This window comes from Alligator sinensis, unplaced genomic scaffold, assembly GCF_000455745.1.
Source record: "Alligator sinensis unplaced genomic scaffold, ASM45574v1 scaffold647_2, whole genome shotgun sequence".
Classification (NCBI taxonomy): Eukaryota; Metazoa; Chordata; order Crocodylia; family Alligatoridae; genus Alligator; species Alligator sinensis.
In genome coordinates, this window is record NW_005841832.1 from 1,112,842 (window position 1) to 1,133,069 (window position 20,228).

The following is a 20,228-nucleotide window of genomic DNA, read 5'->3' on the forward strand; positions in this document are numbered from 1 at the left end:
TCAAGAAGGGAACTCCCCAGCCTGTATGTATGCTGTGGATTCCTTCTCTCAAGGTGCAGCACCCTGCATTTGTCTACGTTGAACCCCATCCTATTCTTGTCTGCCCACTTTTGCAGTCTGTCTAAATCTAGTTGCAGTCTCTCTCTCCCTTCAAGTGTGTCCACCTCGCCCCACATCTTAGTGTCATCAGCAAACTTGGACAGCGTGCTTTCCACCCCCTTGTCCAAGTCGCTGATGAAGATGTTAAACAGTGCGGGCCCGAGGACCGAGCCCTGGGGTACCTCACTGCTCACATCTCGCCAGGTTGAGTACAACCCATCAACCACTACTCTCTGGGTGTGCCCCATCAGCCAATTTTTTTACCCATCCGACTGTGCAGGCATCAATGCCGCAGTCACTTAATTTATTGATGAGGATGGGGTGAGAGGCAGTGTCAAAGGCCTTCTTAAAGTCTAGAAAGACGATGTCCACAGCGACACCATCATCCAAGGATTTAGTTACTTGGTCGTAAAAGGCAATCAGGTTGGTCTGGCAGGACCTGCCTTTGGTGAACCCATGCTGATTGCCCCTGAGCATGATCTCCCCTGCAGGCCCCCCACAGATATGATCCAAGAGCTTCCCGAGCACTGAGGTGAGGCTTACAGGCCTATAATTACTTGGGTCCTCCTTCCTCCCCTTCTTAAAAATAGGGACCACATTAGCCAGTTTCCAATCCCCCGATTATTGAGAAGAAAATATAAAAATGTAATAAAATGTACAGATGAGGATTTGATGGAGTGTTAAAGTATGATAGGGTGCAGGTCAGTTATACAGATCTGTCTGGATTATTAATAAGGCAAATGTGGTCACATAACATTGTTTTATTAAAGTCTATGCCTAAGGGGAAAAATAGGTCATTTTGAGGATGGAGGAATATGTTCTTGAAAACAGTAACTCTGGCAAGGACTTTGAGGTCATGATGGAAACTAGTGGAATGTGATGTCCCAGTCTGATGTGGCAACTAAGTCCTCACTTGGATATGTAAGAAATGAGTGGGAGCAGGGGTGTGACACTGCTATATACAGCCCTGAGGAGGCCATTTGTAGAACACTAATTGATTAGCTCAGGTCCATGCTTCAAAAGTGATATAAGGAAAACTGCATAGTGTTCAGTAAAAGGAATACATGAGTGAAAAGCTTGCCTTGCAACTGTGGGTGCAGGTGCATGTGTGCGTGTTAACATGGAGGGCGACTGTAATTACTGCAATAACTTACCTAGGACATGGGCACTTTTGCACTCTTTAAATCACAATGGGATCTCTGCTTAAAAGTTTTGCCACCGCTTCACTAGAAAGGATTGTCTTGCTGCAGGTATCGTTGAGCTGGATTCACTTCTATGCAAGAAGCCAGACAAAGTGTAACAGTCCTTTTGGCCTTGACCTTTGAGTTAGCAAAGTTAAATATGTGTAGCTGGGTGAATCTGCAGGGTAATAGGGAGGGAGGAATATTCTGCAGCAATGTGAAGGGTATAAATACCACTTATAGAAGACTTGCTTTAAAATATAATTCAAGCAATAATGAGACAAAATTTAAGAAACAGAAAAACTAGGGTGAACATCAAGGGGGGCGGGAAATTCCAGACTCATGGAACTGTGGAACAATTTGCCAGTGGGAATGGTAGAGGATCCATTGCTTTGGGATGCTTAAAGCAGACTGGGCAAGTGCTGTATATGTACAATGAGGAATGGTCCCCCATTGGCAGCTGAGACATAACAGCCATTTAGATTTCATTTGAGCCACTGGAAAGGTTCCCATGCGCCTATGCTAGTCTGCTGGCATGGAGGCTGTGCTAATCCTCTTCCTTTTCTTTCCCCAGTACATTGGAAGCCTCGATGTACCCCGGCCGAACAGCAGGGTAGAGATTGTGACCGCAATGCGGAGAATCAGGGTAAGTGTTGCCAAACATATTACATTTGCTTCTATGTATACTCTGTTAAAGAGCCTAGCAGGGGTGCTAGGGGGAAGTAAACCAGTATGGTGCCCAGTGACATCTCAGCTCAAGGCTAAGCATTTAATATTTTCTTTTAAGCTGGGTCCCTTTAAAATTCTTTCTGACTTCAGACATTGTGCCTCTGTTGTGCTTCTCTTTGTATTATTTAAAGGGTTTAAGGTCTCCTGGATATTAAAGTCTCTTTCACTTTCTGGCCATTCATCCTAGCTGCTTGGTAAGATCATGGTTGGCCTTGAAGCATCATACCTGCATCTTGACTTGGATTTGATGGGCGTCAGATGGTAGCTGATATATCACAAAAGCTGTAGGTTTGTGATGAGTGGGCACAGGGATAGACAAAGGAGAATTTAAAGGGAAACTTTTGTACCTTTATTTTGGTACGTGAAGTGATGAGATGCATACGTGACACCTTCGAATGAAGTGATGGGAGTGTTACTCAAAAGGTTCTACATGATTTCTACATGAATGCCTGAGCTCTTAGAATATCTTGTTACATCTTCAGAGTCTTGCTAGAATGGCACCCCTGCAGTAACCAGGAGGGAGTACAGACTCTAGGATTACAGTGGCTTGATTTTGGGTATCTAACATTATTTTGCTGTTTCTTGGGAAGGAAGTCACTTATCTTGCTTATTGAATGCTGCATCTTGAACCCTGAGGTTCTTGCTGTCAGAGGCAATAAGAATGGTAAGCAACATCTGCTGATTCTTACCATTAGAGCGCTTAGAGGGGTAGCTAATCGTGTTACTCTGAAGTCAAGTGGAAGGCAGGGTAGACTTACACTTACAGTTTAACCAAAGTAGATATATATAGTACAGGCTTTTGTGAGCTGAAGCTCACTTCATCAGAGTGAAAAGACATGAAAAAAGCTTTATATATATCTGCTTTGGTTAGTCTATTACAGTGCTGCCGTGTTTAAGAGTTGTGTCCCTCCCCCAGCCCCCCACCCACCAAAGATCCGCAGAAGCATTCTCTGATACATAGGAGCTACTGTTGGATATTGTTCAGACGTTTTGCCAAAAATAATCACATTCCCAATATGTTGCCAGTGAGTGACATAATGATACTGGGGGACATTGGCTGCCTTGGTGCCAATATTGCTTCTTGTTACGTAAGAGTATGTGTTGCTCAAACAGATGTGGGTAGAAGATGGGTACCTGGGTGTGGACTTGTTGCCTATGTGTAGGCACACTACATATGATGCCAAGCGCTGTTTAACTTCCTGTACAAAGGTGAAACAAAGGAAGTGAACTATTTATGGGAGAATTTTGGTTATTTTTTCACTGCTAGTTAAGTGCTTCAGTTGTATAAGAGGCACATAGTTTGGATGTCGTGCCGCCAGATTTGGAGAACAGGCCTGTTCTGTAACAGATTATGTGCTAGTTACTTTATTCAATTCAAGAATACACAGCAGTGGGCAATCTTCTCTGGATTTGAAGGGACTGTAGAGCTTCCTGTTGAAGTTTTGAGGTTGATTGTTGGTTCCAGTCTTTCCAGTGAGTGGTAGGAAAGAAGGAAGTCAAAGGTTTCAGACTTCTTGTGGCTGCCTGAACATCTCCGGTGAGGGCATTTTGTCCAGAGATTTCTTTGTGTGGCTTTAGCAGATTTTGAATGGAGAGCAGTAGCTAGCCATGCTAGTCTGAAGTCGAGCAGAAGGCAGGGTAGGTTTGCGTCTTATGGACTAGCTAAATTGGAATGCGTAGCATAAGCTTTCATAGCCAACGGGCTTATATTTAATCGCATGCTGTGATACATCTAATGTTCTAGCTTCTGATGAAGTAACCCCGCTGCCTATGAAAGCTTATGCGATGCATCTCTGATTTTAGTTAGTCTGTAAGGTGCAAACCTACCCTGTATTCCACCTGATTTTTGAATGGCTGTGGGAATAACCTTCCTTCTGGTGGTTTTACTGCCTGTCTCACTGGAAACTAAAAATGGCGGAGGAGCGTGTAAATGGAGGCAGGGTGGGCTGGAGGCGGAGAGGTGAGGAAGCCGGCTAAACACTTTCTTATCTTAAAAAATGTGTGGTTTGACTCTGGCTCTATCCAGGCTGGCCCATTCAGTCTGGAGCTCAGCATCTGCTGCTCTAATGGTAGGTCTTGAGGCTGAGTGCACAATCCCACATCTAACTGAAAGATACTTATGTTGCAAAGCCACCTCACCTGGGAATCAGTTGTCACTCTTCCTGGCAGGCTTGTACTGAATTTTGATTAAGGGGTGGTGTGGATGGAATAAACTGATTGTTGAGGCTATTCTGGCCTTAAATCCAAAATTTATTAAATGCTAACAATACAAAAAGAAAACTCCAAAGAATTTATGAAGGTATCCTTATGTGGTCCTTCCAAATGATATGATGCTCGGCTGACTAGGCATTGTCACAGCACCAGGGGTCTCAATCACAGCAGCTGGGTGTTGTTTGACCTTCTGGCTTCTAGGTGTTAAGCTGCTGCTTTGGCTATTTATGTGTCCTTACAGCATTTTTTTTTTTTTACTTTCACATGATTGACAAGCTTCCACAAGTTATGTCACAAGCTCCCACATCATAGCAACTCTCCCCATTTCTTTATTACCCACAATCTGTGTCTCAACATTCTTATCACCAACTAGGTCATCTAAGTAGGACATTTAGGTAGATCAGCTAAATAGGTCACCCCCCTCTCTAACTGCCTCATGCTTGCCCCACATCCAGCTAATGGCATTGGTTATGTCAAGGCCTACAGTCTTAGCCAAAGACTGGATAGTCCCTGGGGAAGGAGGCATACTGTCTTCTTGAAGCCACCAGGAGACCTAACCCTAACTCATCCTGTCTCTTTTCAAACCCACCACTTTGAAATACCAGCTCCTTCAGTCTGAATGTCGTGAGTTCTTCCAGAGAATACGAGAGCTTATGAGAATACCTGTTCAGCCTCCAAAAGAGAAGGCTGAGAGGGGATCTAGTGGCAGTCTACAAACTAGTCTAGGGGGACCAGCAGGCACTGGGAGAGTCCCTGTTCCCCCGAGCAATCCCGGGAGTTACAAGAAACAACGGACATAAGCTAGTGAAGGGTAGTTTCAGCCTAGACATTAGGAAGCGCTACTTCACTGTCAGGGCGGCTAGGGCCATGAAACAACTTCCAAAAGAAGTGGTGCTGGCTCCTACCCTGGGGGTCTTTAAAAGGAGGCTGGATGAACATCTGGCCGGGGTCGTTTGACTCCAGGACTCTTTCCTGCCACGGCAGGGGGTCGGACTAGATGATCTCCTCAGGTCCTTTCCGACCCTGCCTACTATGAAACTATGAAGCTTATATACAATAAATGGGTTCCTCATACACTCCTGGAAGTGCTTCCTCCTTGAAAAGTACACTAAAAGAAAATAAGCACATTTTACTTCCCTGAAAAAATGAATAATAGTGCCCCTCCCTAAATTTATGTTTTGGTGCTGATAATGCCAGGATGCAGGACAAACCTTAAAGGCAGGTATAGTCACTGCCCAGAGCTCACAAATAAAATTCACTCCCAGCCTTGAAACTGGTTTCAAACTTCCTGGTAATCAGTAAGGGAAATATAGGCCAGAGTCCATCTTCTTCTGAGAGCCTCAGAAACACTATTACTGTGATTCAAACAAGTTACTAGGTCTTGTGTCTTTCCCTTATTTATTTCTGCATTGATCATGCACCGAGTCAGTAAGTACACCCATTTATTTGGATTGTTTCAAAGTGTCCTGACATTCCTCAGTTAGGGTTTAAGGTTGTGAAGTTTCTTGCCAAAACCTGAAAAAATAAGAGACGTTCTCTTTCTAAAAAGCTGCACCAAACATGATCCCCTCTGCTGTAGAGTAAACCATTGTGTGCTGAGACCTGCTTCCGCTTGAACCAAAAAAAAAATCTTGTGCAGGGCTGAACTCTCTGATCTCCTCCTCGAATTGCCTTCACTGGCTGTTCATTACAGAATCTAACCCTGAAAATGGGCTTTTACACTTGTGGCCAAAGAAGAATGTAATGTTCTTTAATGGTTTTAATAGTTAATACTTTTGGAAGCCTTTCCCTTGATGTTTTAACCTTCAGCAACAGAATTGTTGGAGGACATATCTGTGGGCGCCCAGACCTGGTAATAGTTTATATTTTCTCATGTTAGATATGCTGTCCTTTCTCCTAAGCATATTTGTGCAAGAATCCCTGGTACAACAATTTAGATCCCTCACTGGTAAATGTTTGTAGACAGACAGTTGAACTCATATCTCTTTTCAAATATTCTGTGATCGTTATCCTTCTAAACAGCATTACAAAAAGACACCCTCAATTGAAAGTGTTTGGGAAGGAGCACAGACTGCAACCTGAAAGGGCCAGCGAGCACTCCATAGCTAAGCAGGGGCAGCAGTGGGTTTTAGAGGGCCTGAAAAAAACTCTTTGCAACTGAAATCTTTGTTTAATAGCATAAATAGACTACAACACGGGGTTAATTATCCAAGGGCAAAGTCTTGAATGACCAGAGAGATCATAGCCAATAATGAGGGTTGTGAAAAACCCTGCCTCCCCATGGGATAGTGCTAAATCAAAATAAGTGTTTGCCTGCCTGTGGACTCCAACCTAGAGGAGAAGTGTGAATTGTGGAGTCAAAATTGCGGTCTGAATGTGAAGAGAGTTTCCTGGAGAGTGTGTTGGTCTGCTGTGTCGGTTCCTGCCCTTTGGAGTGTAACCGTCAGAGGTCAGAGAGAGCAAATATAGATTGGTGTGTTCCAGTTTCCACTGCAGTATATTTTGACAGTGCTTTTATGTATAACCCTTTATTCCTCCCTTTTCTCCCTAGGGTCAGTTGGTTTCTCTCTCTTTGTGGGCCTTTTTCACAGTAACAGAGAGAGAGAGAGATTTTTTTTTTTTCAACGTGCAATGGTAAAACTACAAGAATTAGCAGGAAGACTCTGAGCTGGCATAGTTCCCAAGATCTCTTTGAACTGGCTAGGTGTCAAGTTGACTCTGTCCCAGGGCAGTGGTGGTCTTTGCATTCAAGAATGAAGAAATTCCTTTTCCTAAGCCTCTCTTGTCATGGAAAACTCCTATAGTCTTGTTAGAGAGCAAAGTCACTGTGGGAAAAGATACAGAGCAACTTGACGCTTAAGTACAATAAATTGTTAGGGACAGGGTGCTGTTTTTCTGTGGGCTTCACAAGGCACCGAAGCTATATTAGTGTGCCAATTTGTAAAATATATTTAGTAGTATGTAATATATGTAGTAAATGGCTTTGAAATATAGCGATGCCCACTTTAGAGAGGAGTGGAGTGCCCGCTTTAGAGAGGAGAGGAGTGGAACCACAACAGTGATCCTCAACTCAGTACCAGGCACAAATTGATGGAGAGTCCCAGAAAAAGCACTGCTAGGGTATTCAAGTGTGGTACCTGCTAACAAAAGCAGGGGACTGGGACATGTTTCTTGCCTTTTGGTGGAGAAGGACTGAGTTTGGAGACATAAGCTGTTCATGTCATGGCATCCTGACAGGCCCTTTTGTCATGAAATCCCACCTGAGTAGGAGTAATGAGGAGTTAGAGGATGAATTTAAGGGATGTAATTTTTTTTGTCTGAATATTAGCAAAGTCTTCTGGACAGCGAGATCTGTTGGCCTATGGAGCAACCTCTGAAGATTTCATAGATTTCATAGACATTAGGGCTGGAAGGGACCTCGGAAGATCATCGAGTCCAGCCCCCCGCCCAAAGGGCAGGAAGTCAGCTGGGGTCATAGGATCCCAGCAAGATAAGCATCCAGTTTCATCTTGAAGGTGTTCAACGAAGGCGCTTGAACCACCTCGGTGGCAGGCTGTTCCAGACCTTGGGGGCTTGGACAGTAAAGAAATTCTTCCTTATGTCCAGCCTGAAATGATCTTGAAGTAGTTTGTGACCATTCGACCTCGTCATCCCTTGGGGCGCCCTGGTGAACAAACGTTCCCCCAGATACTGGTGGTCACCCCTGATAAACTTGTAGGTGGCCATCAGATCACCCCTGAGCCTGCGCTTTTTCAGGCTAAAGAGCCCCAGGGCTCTCAGCCTGTCATCGTAGGGTCTGCTTCCCTGACCTCTGATCATGCGCGTGGCTCTTCTCTGGACTCTCTCAAGCTTCTCCACATCCTTTTTGAATTGTGGAGCCCAAAACTGGACACAGTACTCCAGCTGCGGCCTCACTAAGGCCGAGTACAGGGGGAGAATGACGTCCCGGGATTTGCTTGAGAAGCATCTATGGATGAAAGCCAGCGTTTTGGTCGCTTTACTAGCCACCGCATTGCATTGCAGGCTCATGTTCATCTTGTGGTCAACGATGACCCCCAAGTTACTACCTTATAAGCTAGATGTGAGAGTTGACAGTGGATAAATTATTCATTTACTTTGTTGAACAGTCAGAACAAGGCAGTGGAGATGCTAAAAGGGATTGAATGGTATTTAGTGATGGTGCAGAAAAGATAACAGAGCACTACTCAGCATGCTTATCTTGGGTTTGCATCAGTTTGGAAGGTGTTTCCTTCAGGGTACTGTATAAGGAAAATAAAGACCAAGTAATACATATTCTACAGTTTCAACATAGTTCTGGGTATTTTCAGTACAGTCAAATACAAGGAAAGTACATTTTTCTGGCAGTAGCCAATACTTGTCACATTAAGGACTGTCTTAGAACTAGGGATTACGTCTGCATCTGGCAGTATTTAATCTGTATGCAGTAAATTACTGTAGTCTGGGAAGACACAAAACAATTGAAGTTCTTAAAGGGTGGAAACTTATCACTGGTGAGTGTGCATCAGTTGACCTGTTTATGTGTCGTGTGTTGGTTTCTACTTTGTGTGCTAGAAACACTGTTGAAAAGATTCCTTTTCCTTAGGAATATGTTAAAGAGTGTTCTGTATTTTAAAACTCTTTCTACAGGGTTCGGCATAAGCAAAATAAGTATCCGGTGTTGTTTCTGACCCAAGGAAAATCTGACATTTATCCAGACCTTATGGATCTCAGGAGTCGTACAACTTCTATTGCAATGAGTTTTGCACAATTTGAAAATTTGCTGGTAAGTTGTTACATTTCTTTATTCGTCAGTGAAATGGAACTAGTTTATTACTGTATTCTATAATTGCTGATATTGATGACTGGATACAGAAACTGAATTCTAAAATGAGATGATCAGCAAATTATTAGTACAGGAAAGTGTTGAGAGTCTGCTAAAGTGATACATTTTCTTGGGTGCAAAGTAGGCCGGCTGACACGTGAAGCCGCCCCAGCTCCCATGCAGTGCGCAGTGCCCTGCTGAGCTACACTGCACCCGTGCCATGGAGCAGCTGCTGCGTGGGTGCCAAATGGTGGGTGGGGGGGAATCCCTGTTGCCCCGCACTGTGATTGTCCTTGATGCTCAAAGCTAGCTGGAGTTCAGTTGCAGCCTTGGCTTTCCTGGTCTGCTCCCTACAGGACCGGACCAGTGCAGAATAATCCTCCTTGGAGGTGACTCCCATCCTCCACCCTTTGTAGGCCTTTCTTTTTAGCCTCAGGAGATCTGCTAGGTCCCTGGAGAGCCAGGGGGGCTGCTGTGCCCTCTTGCTGCCTTTCCTCCGAGATGGAATAGACTTAGTTTGTGCATTGAGGATCGCTCCCTTGAGGAGCGCAACCACTTCTTGAACTCCTCTCTCCCTGTGGTCACGGTCCCTTAGGGCCTCACTGACAAGCCTCCTGAGCTTGTCAAAGTCAGCTTTCCTGAAGTCAAGGACTTGCGTGTTGCTGACCGACTTGCCAGCTTTTCGGTGGGTGATGAAGGTGATCAGCTCGTGGTCGCTGTCACCCAGCTTCCCATCGATCACTAGGTCGCCGACTAGGTCATCCCCAGTAGCCAGTACCAGGTCGAGCAGCGCTTTGCCTCTCGTTAGCCCATAGACTTCTTGAGTCAGGTAGAGGTCATCCACCCACGAGAGGAAGCTCTGCGACCACTCAGATTTTGCTGAGCGATCCTCCCACGAGATGTCTGGGTAATTGAAGTCACCCATGACAACCATGGTCCTGGAGCAAGCTGCCTCAGCCAGTTCCTGGGCAAACTCCTGGTCAAGCTCAGGACTTTGGGTGGGAGGTCTGTAATAGACTCCCACCATTGTGTCCCCTGTGCCGTGTTCCCCACGGATTTTAACCCAGAGGGTCTCCAGCCGTCCACCCTGGTCGCCAATATCAGCTTGCAGGGACGTGTAGCTTTCCTTAACATAGAGAGCTACACCTCCACCCCTCTTCTCTACACGATCCCTCCTGTACAGGGTATAGCCATCTATACCCGTGGTCCAGTCATGGGTGGAGTCCCACCAGGTCTCCGTTATCCCTATGACATCGTAATTGTTTGCACTGAGCAGGAGGAGAGAAGCAATGGAAACCCATATCTCATCATCATGCTCTAGCAAAGAAGAGATTGTTCAAAGAAGGCCTGATTTTTGGATTCATGGGATTGGACTAGGGGCCTATAGGAATAGCCCATGTTTTTCTTGCTTCATTATGGCTTGCTACCTTGTTTCTCAGAGCACCCTATGCCTTTATTGAAGTCTTTGAAACAGGTGTAGGACCTTGTCAGTTCGGGGCTGCTTTGAAAGACCTGACAGCTCCTAATCAGCTTCACTGGTAATATAATTAAACAGAGTACAGTTTTGCATTACAAAAGTAGACAGAGTTCCTATGCATTGAAGTCATTTATACACTTGGCCAACATGCAGATAATCAGTGTTGGTTGCAGTGGAAGCAATGGGAAAATAATTGGGACTAGCATATTATTATTCAGTTAAGCAAATGATGGATCTATCTGATCCATCTGATGGATCTATCATATAAACAGAACATACTGTAGTCACAACAGTGTGTGTAGCAAGGCTGATCGTGCCTGTGAGGCCAAAGTGCACATTGCTGCTGGTGTTCACAGGGTCCTCGTATCTTCCCCACCTATGACAGTTCACATGCAATCCATTAAGAGTCCAGCTGGACAGAGAGTAGAAATAAGGTTAGAATGAAATTCTGGGACAGCATGGGCACTGTTTCTTGAAGTCTGAGACTTAGAAAGATTCTTCCACATAGGACAAGAGGGCCAGACCTGGGAAACTGAGTAACACTTTCCAAAGAAGTAACACCCTTTCCAAAGAAGGGTGGAAAGCAAGAGTGTACGAAAGAAGCAAAGAACTGATGGGTTACTTAAGAAAACGGGCAAAACGTGCTCTATTCTAGTATCACCTCAAAGATATCCTATGCCACACTGGCTGCCAGGATCCGTAGGAAGGAGCCTTTAAGTGAAATGGGGAAAACCTGATCCTATGGAAATGTAGCAGATATGGTTGTGTGAGAAGTTTTCCTAGGCCTGCCGGCTGGCTCTGCTAAGGAGCAAGGTCCCACCACAAAAATCCAAAGGTTTATAAAGGTGAGGTGGGCCTTGGATCCCAGGAAGTCATTGCTGGGAATTGGAGTCTTTTGGTTAAATGGGTATTTCTTCACCTTGTATTTCTATGCCCCACCATTTGAGTCTTGAGGTGGCTCTCGAAGTGGGGTTATTGGGGTGCATTCCTGATGAGCCTCTTTCTGAGCTCTGGAGGTAGGTGGCAGGCAGCACAGCACTGCTGCAGTCCAAGAGCACCAGGAAACAGAATGCAGCCCTGGATGGTGGCTGCTGTCAAGAAAGCCAGGTAGCTGAAAAGGGCCACAAGACTGGAGGAGCCTGCTGCTGCAATCATCTCACCCTGGTAGGTGGAGAAAATATGCTTCTCTAATTACCCAGCACTGAGCAGTGGTACAGGAGGGGAAGAGAGCACAGGCTGCCTCAGGCTGTTCTCTGTGTGTGCTTCTCCTTGCAGCAGCTGCATGAGTGTGCTAATGGCCAAGCAGCAGCAGCTATCCAAACAGGGGAGTCAGTGCCTTTCTCCATCCCCTGCCGCCTGACATGTCTTAAGGAAGATTTCTGGTTGCTTGCCAGTGGATGGAGAAGAACTATGGAATAGAGAAGATTTCCTAAACAGGGGCACTAACCTAAGGGCCATTCTTGAGGGCAGTGCTTAAATGGCTGCCAACCTAGCCTGTAACCCCTAGGAGGTTTGGATTGAATCAGGAAGTTTTTTTCCCCCAAACCAAAGCTTCTAGTTCAGATGTGATATGAATGCAGATGCTTGGGAGAGCAGGCAGAGCAACTTTGTGTGGCTGGGAGGAGGGGTGGGGGAGTGCTATCTGTGCTCCTCTTCCACCTGCTGGGCTGCCACTGGATGCTGCATGGCTGTGCCCAAATTGGGAAGTCTCTGGTGCTCCTCAGTCTTCTGGGGTTGGTATCTTGCTGTTTCCTCTGACGTTTCTGGCAACTCCCAGGTAGGGTGTTTGTGAGGGTGCATGGAGCTGCTGAAGCTCGAGGGCTGAGTGCAGTAGCCCTTTCCTTCAGCAGCTCAATCTTTTTTATCCCAGGGAGGGAGAGAGGTACTGCAGCCTCTAGCTACTTGGTGTGTGAAGAGTCTACTTGTCAGCAGGACTGAGGGTCAGTCTTAGGTTCTTGCCATCCAGAGACCTTCATTCAATCAGAAATCTGACCCGTCAGGGGCAAAGAGGAGAAAACAACAGCAGATGTTGCTGGGATTCAAGTACAAGTCAGAGAAGTGGCAAAAGAAAAACCCTGAGGAAACAGAAGCAGCTTGGTAGCCTTTAGATACATGACTAGAGTACATTAAACTAAGTTCCTTGTTAAATTTCTGGTAAGTTACTTCCACATCCAGAGAATGAGAGAGCTGCAAAGGTCCTTGTATCCGTGTGTGTGTTTTTAAAATGTCCGTCCCTCTTTCTGGAGGGACCCTCTTAAATAGCTCTCCTGACCTCACCACCTGGACCCAGTCAGGGACATGTGTCATTTGATGCTGGCCAATCAATTTGAAAAACATCACGGTTACCTACTGGGGTGACATGGGCTTAAGCCCCTGCCCCTGGGTCGTGAGGTCAGAGCTCAAAACAATAGAGAGGTTACATTCACACCCTCTTACCTGAGGACAGTCACGTAGGCATTGGCAGCAAGTTGGCTGCTTAGCAATCGGATTGGTGGATACATGAGAGTGAGAGGGGAACAGACAACCCCAAAGGGAGGGGAGGCTGGGAGGGAGTTCTTTTACATCTCCACTTCAGGGCTGGGAGAAAAGGCTGGAGCATCTCAAGGACAGGAGTGCTGGAGAGTCTTCATAACATGCAAGGTAACAGTGTGGGGTTGATAGATGAATGCAAGTGTATGGGTAAGGTCTCCCTCAGGCAAGCTGGAGAAAGAAGATAGTAGGGACCACAAGCAGAAGACAGACAGGCCAGATTTCTCTTTGAAAGTCCCTTGGTGGTGGGAACCGATCAGTGCCACTGAGAAGGAGACTGTCCACATATGGATCAGAAAGGTGGGTGAGCCAGGGTGGTGGGGAAAACTCAGGTAGGGGATCACATTTCATAGAGAATGTGGTGATTGCTGTTGCCAGCTGGCCAGGTACCAGTGTGGGTGGAGATAGTGCTGGGTCCCAAGACCTGGGACCAGGTCAGAGACAAGGAGGGTAAATTACAGGGCTTGGCTGCTGGGTGGGCCAGGGTCTAGAATGGAACTGGGGAGAGGAGTGCCAAACAACAGCTGGATGCAGCTCACACAGTGCAGCAGTCACATGCTGAGTCTGTCCCCTCTCTACCTCCAGCCTTCACTACTGCAGGTATCTCCTAGGACAGCGGTTCCCAGTCTGTGGTACAGGTACCACCAGTGCTACGAAGACAGCCTATCAGTGGTACGCATTAAAAGAATTATTATAATTACTTCATATTACTTCATATGACAAAATTTGCTGGTGGTACTTAAGGTTGTATTGTTTTAAACTGGTGGTGCACAATCTGTCAGAATTTGGGAGCTGCTGTTTTAGGCGCCACCTGTTTTCTCTTCCACGTCCTCACTCCAGCCCCTGCCTTTGGTCAATCCAAAGTGTCCAAAACCAGTCCAAAGTTGTGAAAACCAACCATTCTAGCTTAATTGTCTGAGCACATCAGCTCCTTTCCCTCTCCCCCATCCTCCTTTTTTGGGGGGCACTTCACTGGCTTCTCATCACCCTAGCATCCTGCAGTAGCCATGTCTCTACCCCAGACTCCCCTCACATATCCCTGCTGCTTTTTCTGAGGATTGTCCCTGCATCCTCCTCCTGCAAGTGTCTGACTCCCCCGCTTGGAAGGAGGTGCTCACCAAGCCATGTCCTGCACTTTTCCAGTCACTCTTCAGTCTCACTTGTGCCATGGGGCGTTGGCATGGTGACATGAAGGACAAGTTACCAGCACAGAGGAGAGACATAACAGCGTAACCTCTATGCTGTCTTCCTCCCCCCACCTGCCTTTCATCTGTGTTCTGCCCAGTGAAGCTGCAAGCTCAGTGCAGGGCCTGTCTCTTCCCATGTTTTTGGGCAGCACTTCCCTTAGAGCTGCTGCTGCTGCTGGGGTTTTTATTGTAAGGAGAGAGGGCTATTGATGGGAAGAAGGAGGGGCAGTTCTCTTGGGGGATTGATCCAGCTGTAGGAGGGATCCACCCAAGCTTGGGAGGTGGAGGGGGGATGGGCAGTGCAGGGCAAACAGGATTCCTGGAATTCCTGTAGTTCCTTTGCAATGTGGGAGCTGGGAAAGGTCATGTTGAAGTGGGGGAGAGCTGATGCCTGTAAGGTTGGCTCAGCAGGACCCACCCCCACAGTCTCTGCCCTGGTCCCTGCTTGCCGTAGCTCAGGGAAAGTTCCCCAGCATCCCTAACACCAGCAGTGGCTCACTGGCATAGGGAGTGACCTGGGCCCTTTTGTAGATAAGGCTTCTCTCACTGCAGGCACTCTTAATGCCATGGATCTCACTGCATCCTCAGCTTACTGTGTTGGGAAGCTCTCTAATCCTTTCTGCTCTTGGATTATTTATAAGCCTGTGGACTCAATGTGCAGTATAGGTAGGGCTGGGACAGTGTCACTGATGAGGGTCTGAATAGTTGGGGTGCAACCTTTTGCAGTAGTTTTGCTCAGAGGTTGCATTAGTCTAAAGGAGTGGTTATTAACCTTTTTTCATTTGTGGACCCCTGAAAATTTTTGAATGGCAGTGTGGACCTCTTTGAATTGTAAGTGTTCTGATTGATCATAGTTATCTTTCTCAGATCCCTTAGACACAAGTCTGTGGACCCCCAGGGGTCTGGAGACCACAGCTTGAAAACCACTGGTTTAATGCAATAATGCCATTACAGCTCCACCTGTGCTCCACTCCGACACATAGGAGGCCAGTGCTACTGGCTGTGCTAGTAAACTGTTTTGTGGCTCTTTTGTGTGAGGAGGGAAGACTTGGGAATGGTACAGCAGAAACCCATTATCAGGGTCTGCAGTCCTGATTATTCCCCAAAGGACCTATAGTTGATCTACAGGCAGCAGCCAAACCCTTGGGGTGCTGTGGCTGTGGCTTTTGGTAGATCCAGTACAGAACACCATTTCACCAGTTCTCAGGGAAGATGGAGGCTCATGGTATTTCCAGGTCCTAGGAACATGTAGGAGGCCGTTAGGGACTGAGAGGTCAGTGGGGTAGATCACAGCATGAATATCTTTGAGGAATACTGTGGTGGTTCATATCTCAGAGCTGCAGAGGAAGACCTCATCAGTTTAATTTCCATTCCCACTCAGCAAGGTACCTTCATAACCATAAGCATTGTAGGTAGTAATTGCTGATGATGGCTTAAATTTTTGGAGCAAAATCTTGCTGTAACATGTGGATTGTACAGCTGTGGCATTGTAGAGCAGACAGCCATTATTGTGGCCATAGCCATTCATTTTTGATGCATTTATGCAAATATATGTGCAAATTGTTTCCTCTTCAAGCTGCTGGCAGTTGGCCAGCGCAGCCTTCAACGAACGCCACAGCCTACTTGCCTCTGTTCTAATGGAATCTTTTTGAGAGGATTCAAAATTCCCGTTCTTTCCTCGTCTTTCATGTACGAGCATCACTTTAATTCTGTGTTTTGTCTGGAGCCAGAAATGCTGAAATCCTACATGACAGGCTTTTCAAAAGCCGCTTCCCTTAGAAATCTTCTAAGATCCTGTTCCTGGGAGATATCCAGCCTGGATTTACAGACCCAAGAGATGCAGAGAAGCATTCAAAATGAGCCCCTCCCTCTTTCTAGGCATATCTGATTTTAGTGGGGCACTTGCTCTTGCTTGTGATGCTGAGATGCTGTCTTAGCAATTTGGAAAATCAGCTGCAATGTGGTTTATTTAAAGCAGAATTTTTGCATAAACCACGTGGCATATTGGATGATCTTGAAAACTGGTGCACCTGGTCAGCTCTTCAGTCAGAATGTGTGGGGCATATTTTAGGTTCTTTGATTTTAAAAAATCCTGCAATATAACTCTTCCCACAATGTCATGTTTTTAAAAATTATTTTTTTTAAACAATCTTTTTGTGTACAGGTGTCATGTCATTCTGAAGTCACTGGGATGCTTTAGTGTCCAGTACCAAAAATAAATGCTATCATATAGCTGATGCCAAGTTATTGCCTTGCTTTTTCTAATGTGTCATGACAGAAACAGATGGCTCTGATCCCTGCATGGAATATCAGCACTGTGTATAGATGAGAAACATTGTTTCCCCCACAAAATATCCTGTCACCTAGGCGGAACTGGCACCAGGCTCTCCAAGATTTCAAGCTCTTCCTTTCTGTTAACTGATGGTATCATTTTTCTGTGCTTCACAATGCATTAAGCAGCAATTTAGTTACCTTGTGCATAAAAAATAAAATCAGTGTATCCTCACAATGTGCGTGCTTGCTGCAGAAAGCATTAGTTTTCAAAAAAAATCGACTTCCTTATTTACGTGAGATAAAGTACATTCTACTAGAGCAGAGAGCGCCATAAGGGTAAAAATGGTGGAGCTGTTGTAAAAGCAAACCTTACAAACCCAGGAAATTCCGATTTGGATTCTTTTAAACATTAACTTAAACACGTTAAGGTTTGGAAATGTATCATTTGGGCTTCCAAGCCACCCTAACTTTGCCCTGCTGTTATTCCCTGCAATAAACATGTGATTACAATTTGAGAGATCTTAATGTTGTGATCTCTGATTGGATAAAAAGAAAAATGCTTTCATGTGTCTCGTTTCCTAGTGTAATTTGACTACATAATAGAATAATACAGGCTTTTCAAACATTTTTCCATTTGGTTAAAACTAGGTGAAATCTTGCATATAGGCTGCATTTAAAGGCATGAAGCAGTGTGCAGTTATGTAAGTTCTTAAGAGTCTACTTGTTACGATGTAGACAGTGGATCAGGTTCAGGTAACTCAGCAGGTGGTTTGACAGTCAATTACTAACCTCATTCTACAGTGCATTTGCATGCAGCAGTTCTATTAATTGCAGTGGCAGTGGCAGGCAGGAGACTGAACATGAATCAAAGAGTTCTCACTGGTATGTTACTTGACATAAATGTCACTGTTCTCTATGGAATCAGTGACCTCATGGCAGAAACTGGTACTGAAGGGTTCTGTGACATCATGGATGTGGCATTGTGGGGGGAAGCCCTTGAATGGCAGGGATGCTAGGACTTAAGGACGGCTCCTCCACTGCTCTTTCCCCACTGCGGATTGTGTGAGCAAGATTAGCACTAAACCCATCACAGATTAGTAGCTGGAGTGCACTGCCTGATGAGACATCTATCCTCAAAACGAAAATGTGTCGGCTTCCTTTTTCTGTCAGTCTCCCAGGTTCCTTGTGTGCACGTAGGAGTAGGAATGACTATTCTCAGTGTGGAAAGGGGACTGGGTTTCGTCCTGGAGAAATGAGGACCTGGATAAGCAAGGGGATGACACTGAGTGGAAGAACAAATGATTTCCCTGCAAATCCTTCCCCTCATTACACCCCTTGTCAGGTGGATCCTTCTTCATTCTTGTTCTTGAATAACACAGCACTCAAAACCCTCTGCAGAAGATGTCAGTGTGGCTGTTCCTCCTTTAGAGGTGGAGTTGCTGAATCAGAGAGAGGTGAAGGGACTTGCCCAAGATCACTTACCTGGGTCTGTCCCCAGCCTGGCTAGGTAACCCAGGTGTCTTGAGTGCCAGTCCAGTGCTGTATCCCCAAGGCTGCTGTGTTTTAACTTTTAACTTGCATGTCAGATGATCACATGTTCCATTTCCATGGACAAAATCTGAAAAGGAGAAAGAGGTGTTTTCAAACAAGATTAAAACAACTCCTATCCTTTTTCCTCCTCCCAAACTCACTACCCTCTTTCCCCCTCTCTCCTCCCCTCATTCTGTCTGATGCCCAGGAGGAGGAACAGGCCTTGGACTTGAGTAGTGAATGAGACCATTTGAAACAATCCAGTAGTCACCCTGCCATGCAAAACCAGTGTCCCTTCTAGCCTGTTGTCCAGTTGCCTTGCAGGATCTGCCGCCCCACAGTGGGCAGCTGTGACCTCATCTCCAGCTCCTGCATGTGGGCTGGCTAACTTGTGCCTGGGTCAGGATGGGATTTACTTGCTCTACTGGAAAGGGTTTCTGCTTCCAGTATACAAAAGGATAGTGAGTTTCTAACAGGTAGGGGGAAGCATGGCGGTTGGGAGAGGTTCTCTTGTGTAGCTCTGGTCAAAGTAGTTTGTAGCTTTAGAGACCAAAGCTGATCTAGCTAAGTGGAGTCTCACAAACCTGTGCCATTCTGGGGCTGGGGAAGGGATCCCTGTGCCTCCTGATTCCATATGCTGTCCTATGTGAAAGCCTTGCAACTTTCTGCCTTGTTGAAAGCACCCTGAGAACTTCATGGAGTGTTGGGGATAATGTGGCCCTGACTGTGCAGCCCTGCAGCTAATGAATGAGCCTGTTAAAATTGCTAACATCTGACCATCTATCTTAAATGGAGAACCCTCAGTGAGCACTAAGCTGGCAGAGCTGAAAGCCTGGCGCTGCTAGCATGAGGCAGAGCAGGAACAGCCTCTGACCACCTCTCCCCCACTGCTGTGCAATATTTGTTCAGCTCTAGTGTTCCCGGCTGCCCTCCAGCCTTTTCCATGAATCAGACCGTTTCTTTAAATGGTGAAGGCTTCTTCCAGTGCCTGGCAAGCAGCGTGGTTCACCCTTGCTATCCCCCTTGGGGGTTCTGCACAGCACTTTTCCGGGAGAAATTTACAGGCTGTTCCTTCCTTGGCATTTAAAAAGGTTGGTATCCTCCTCCTTTGAGTGCTGGGCAAATATTTGCCCATATGGGAGATGAGATGCTGCCAGACTGCTGGGGTGTGGGAGAGGTGTCAAACCCCTGCATTTAAACAGTGGGCTCTTTGCCCCTCCCTCCCCCGCCCCCCCAGTATTTACCTTGTGTCTCTGTCTACACTGTGTTCAGCTTCACTGCTCCTGTCACATCCATGCTCAAGCTCTAGGGGTACTTCTGGGACAGACCCCTGCTGCTGCCAGTGCCCACTTCTGCTCCCTCCTCCCTTTGCTTTTGCTGCTATAAGACTGTTTTCCTGGTAAAGGTTTCTAATGTCCAGTTTAAAACTTGCCCGAAAAGAAAACATGTCTATAAAAGGCTAGATTGTCCACAGAACTGAGCAGTGCATGGAAAGGGCTATTTTGGAAATATTCCCCTTGGCCTTCCTAAGTGCCTTCTGTCGGAGGCAGCTCTTTACAAATGTGGACTGCTCCTTGTGTCTATGACATTACCCAAAGCCTGGTTTGAGACCTGGTGCTGTATAAGCCCAGAAACTGTCTCTGCTATGGTGTGCTTCTATTCAGTGAAAAGCCTGCTGTAACAGTTTGTCCAACATATGGCCTGCAGGCCACCATGTGGCCCGCCAAGCCATTTTATCTGGCCCGAGGTGGCGCGGAGTGCACCTTGAAGCGCGGAGTGCCACTGCGGAACACAGAGCTGCTGCCACCACGGAGTGTGGAGCCGCGGCGGTGGGGCAGCAGCGAGGTGAGGTGAGGTGGGCAGGGCTGGTCTGCAGGCCCCAGCCGGCAGCAAGGGGAGGGGAGCTGCTTACCCCCACGGGGCCAGGTTCATCAGTGAGCCAGGCCCTGCCCCAAGGAGAGACAGCAGTGATAGACTGCAAGGGTGGGAAGAAGCCGTCAGTGAAAAATGAATAAGTATGAGACAGGAAAAGAGCAAAGAGGGACACAGAAAAAGAGCAAAGAGGGACACAGAAAGAGTGACAGGAAGTCATGGAAAAGAAAATAGGTCAAAATTAGAAAAAAAAAAAAAAACAAAGAAAAACGGGGGGGAAAGCGGGGGGGAAAAAGACCTAAGGGAAAAAGGACAGG

At 46.3% G+C, this 20,228-nt stretch overlaps 1 protein-coding gene across 2 annotated transcripts in view; it reads left to right on the forward strand.

The window, feature by feature from the left end:
• Window positions 1-20,228, forward strand: part of NOS1AP (nitric oxide synthase 1 adaptor protein) — a 149,610-nt gene that overhangs the window by 30,844 nt on the left and 98,538 nt on the right. For both annotated transcript variants that reach the window (XM_006014859.3, XM_006014860.3), the window contains exon 2: window positions 1,855-1,926. In XM_006014859.3, coding sequence (XP_006014921.1) covers window positions 1,855-1,926 — 72 coding nt within the window. The remainder of the gene's footprint in view (window positions 1-1,854; window positions 1,927-20,228) is intronic.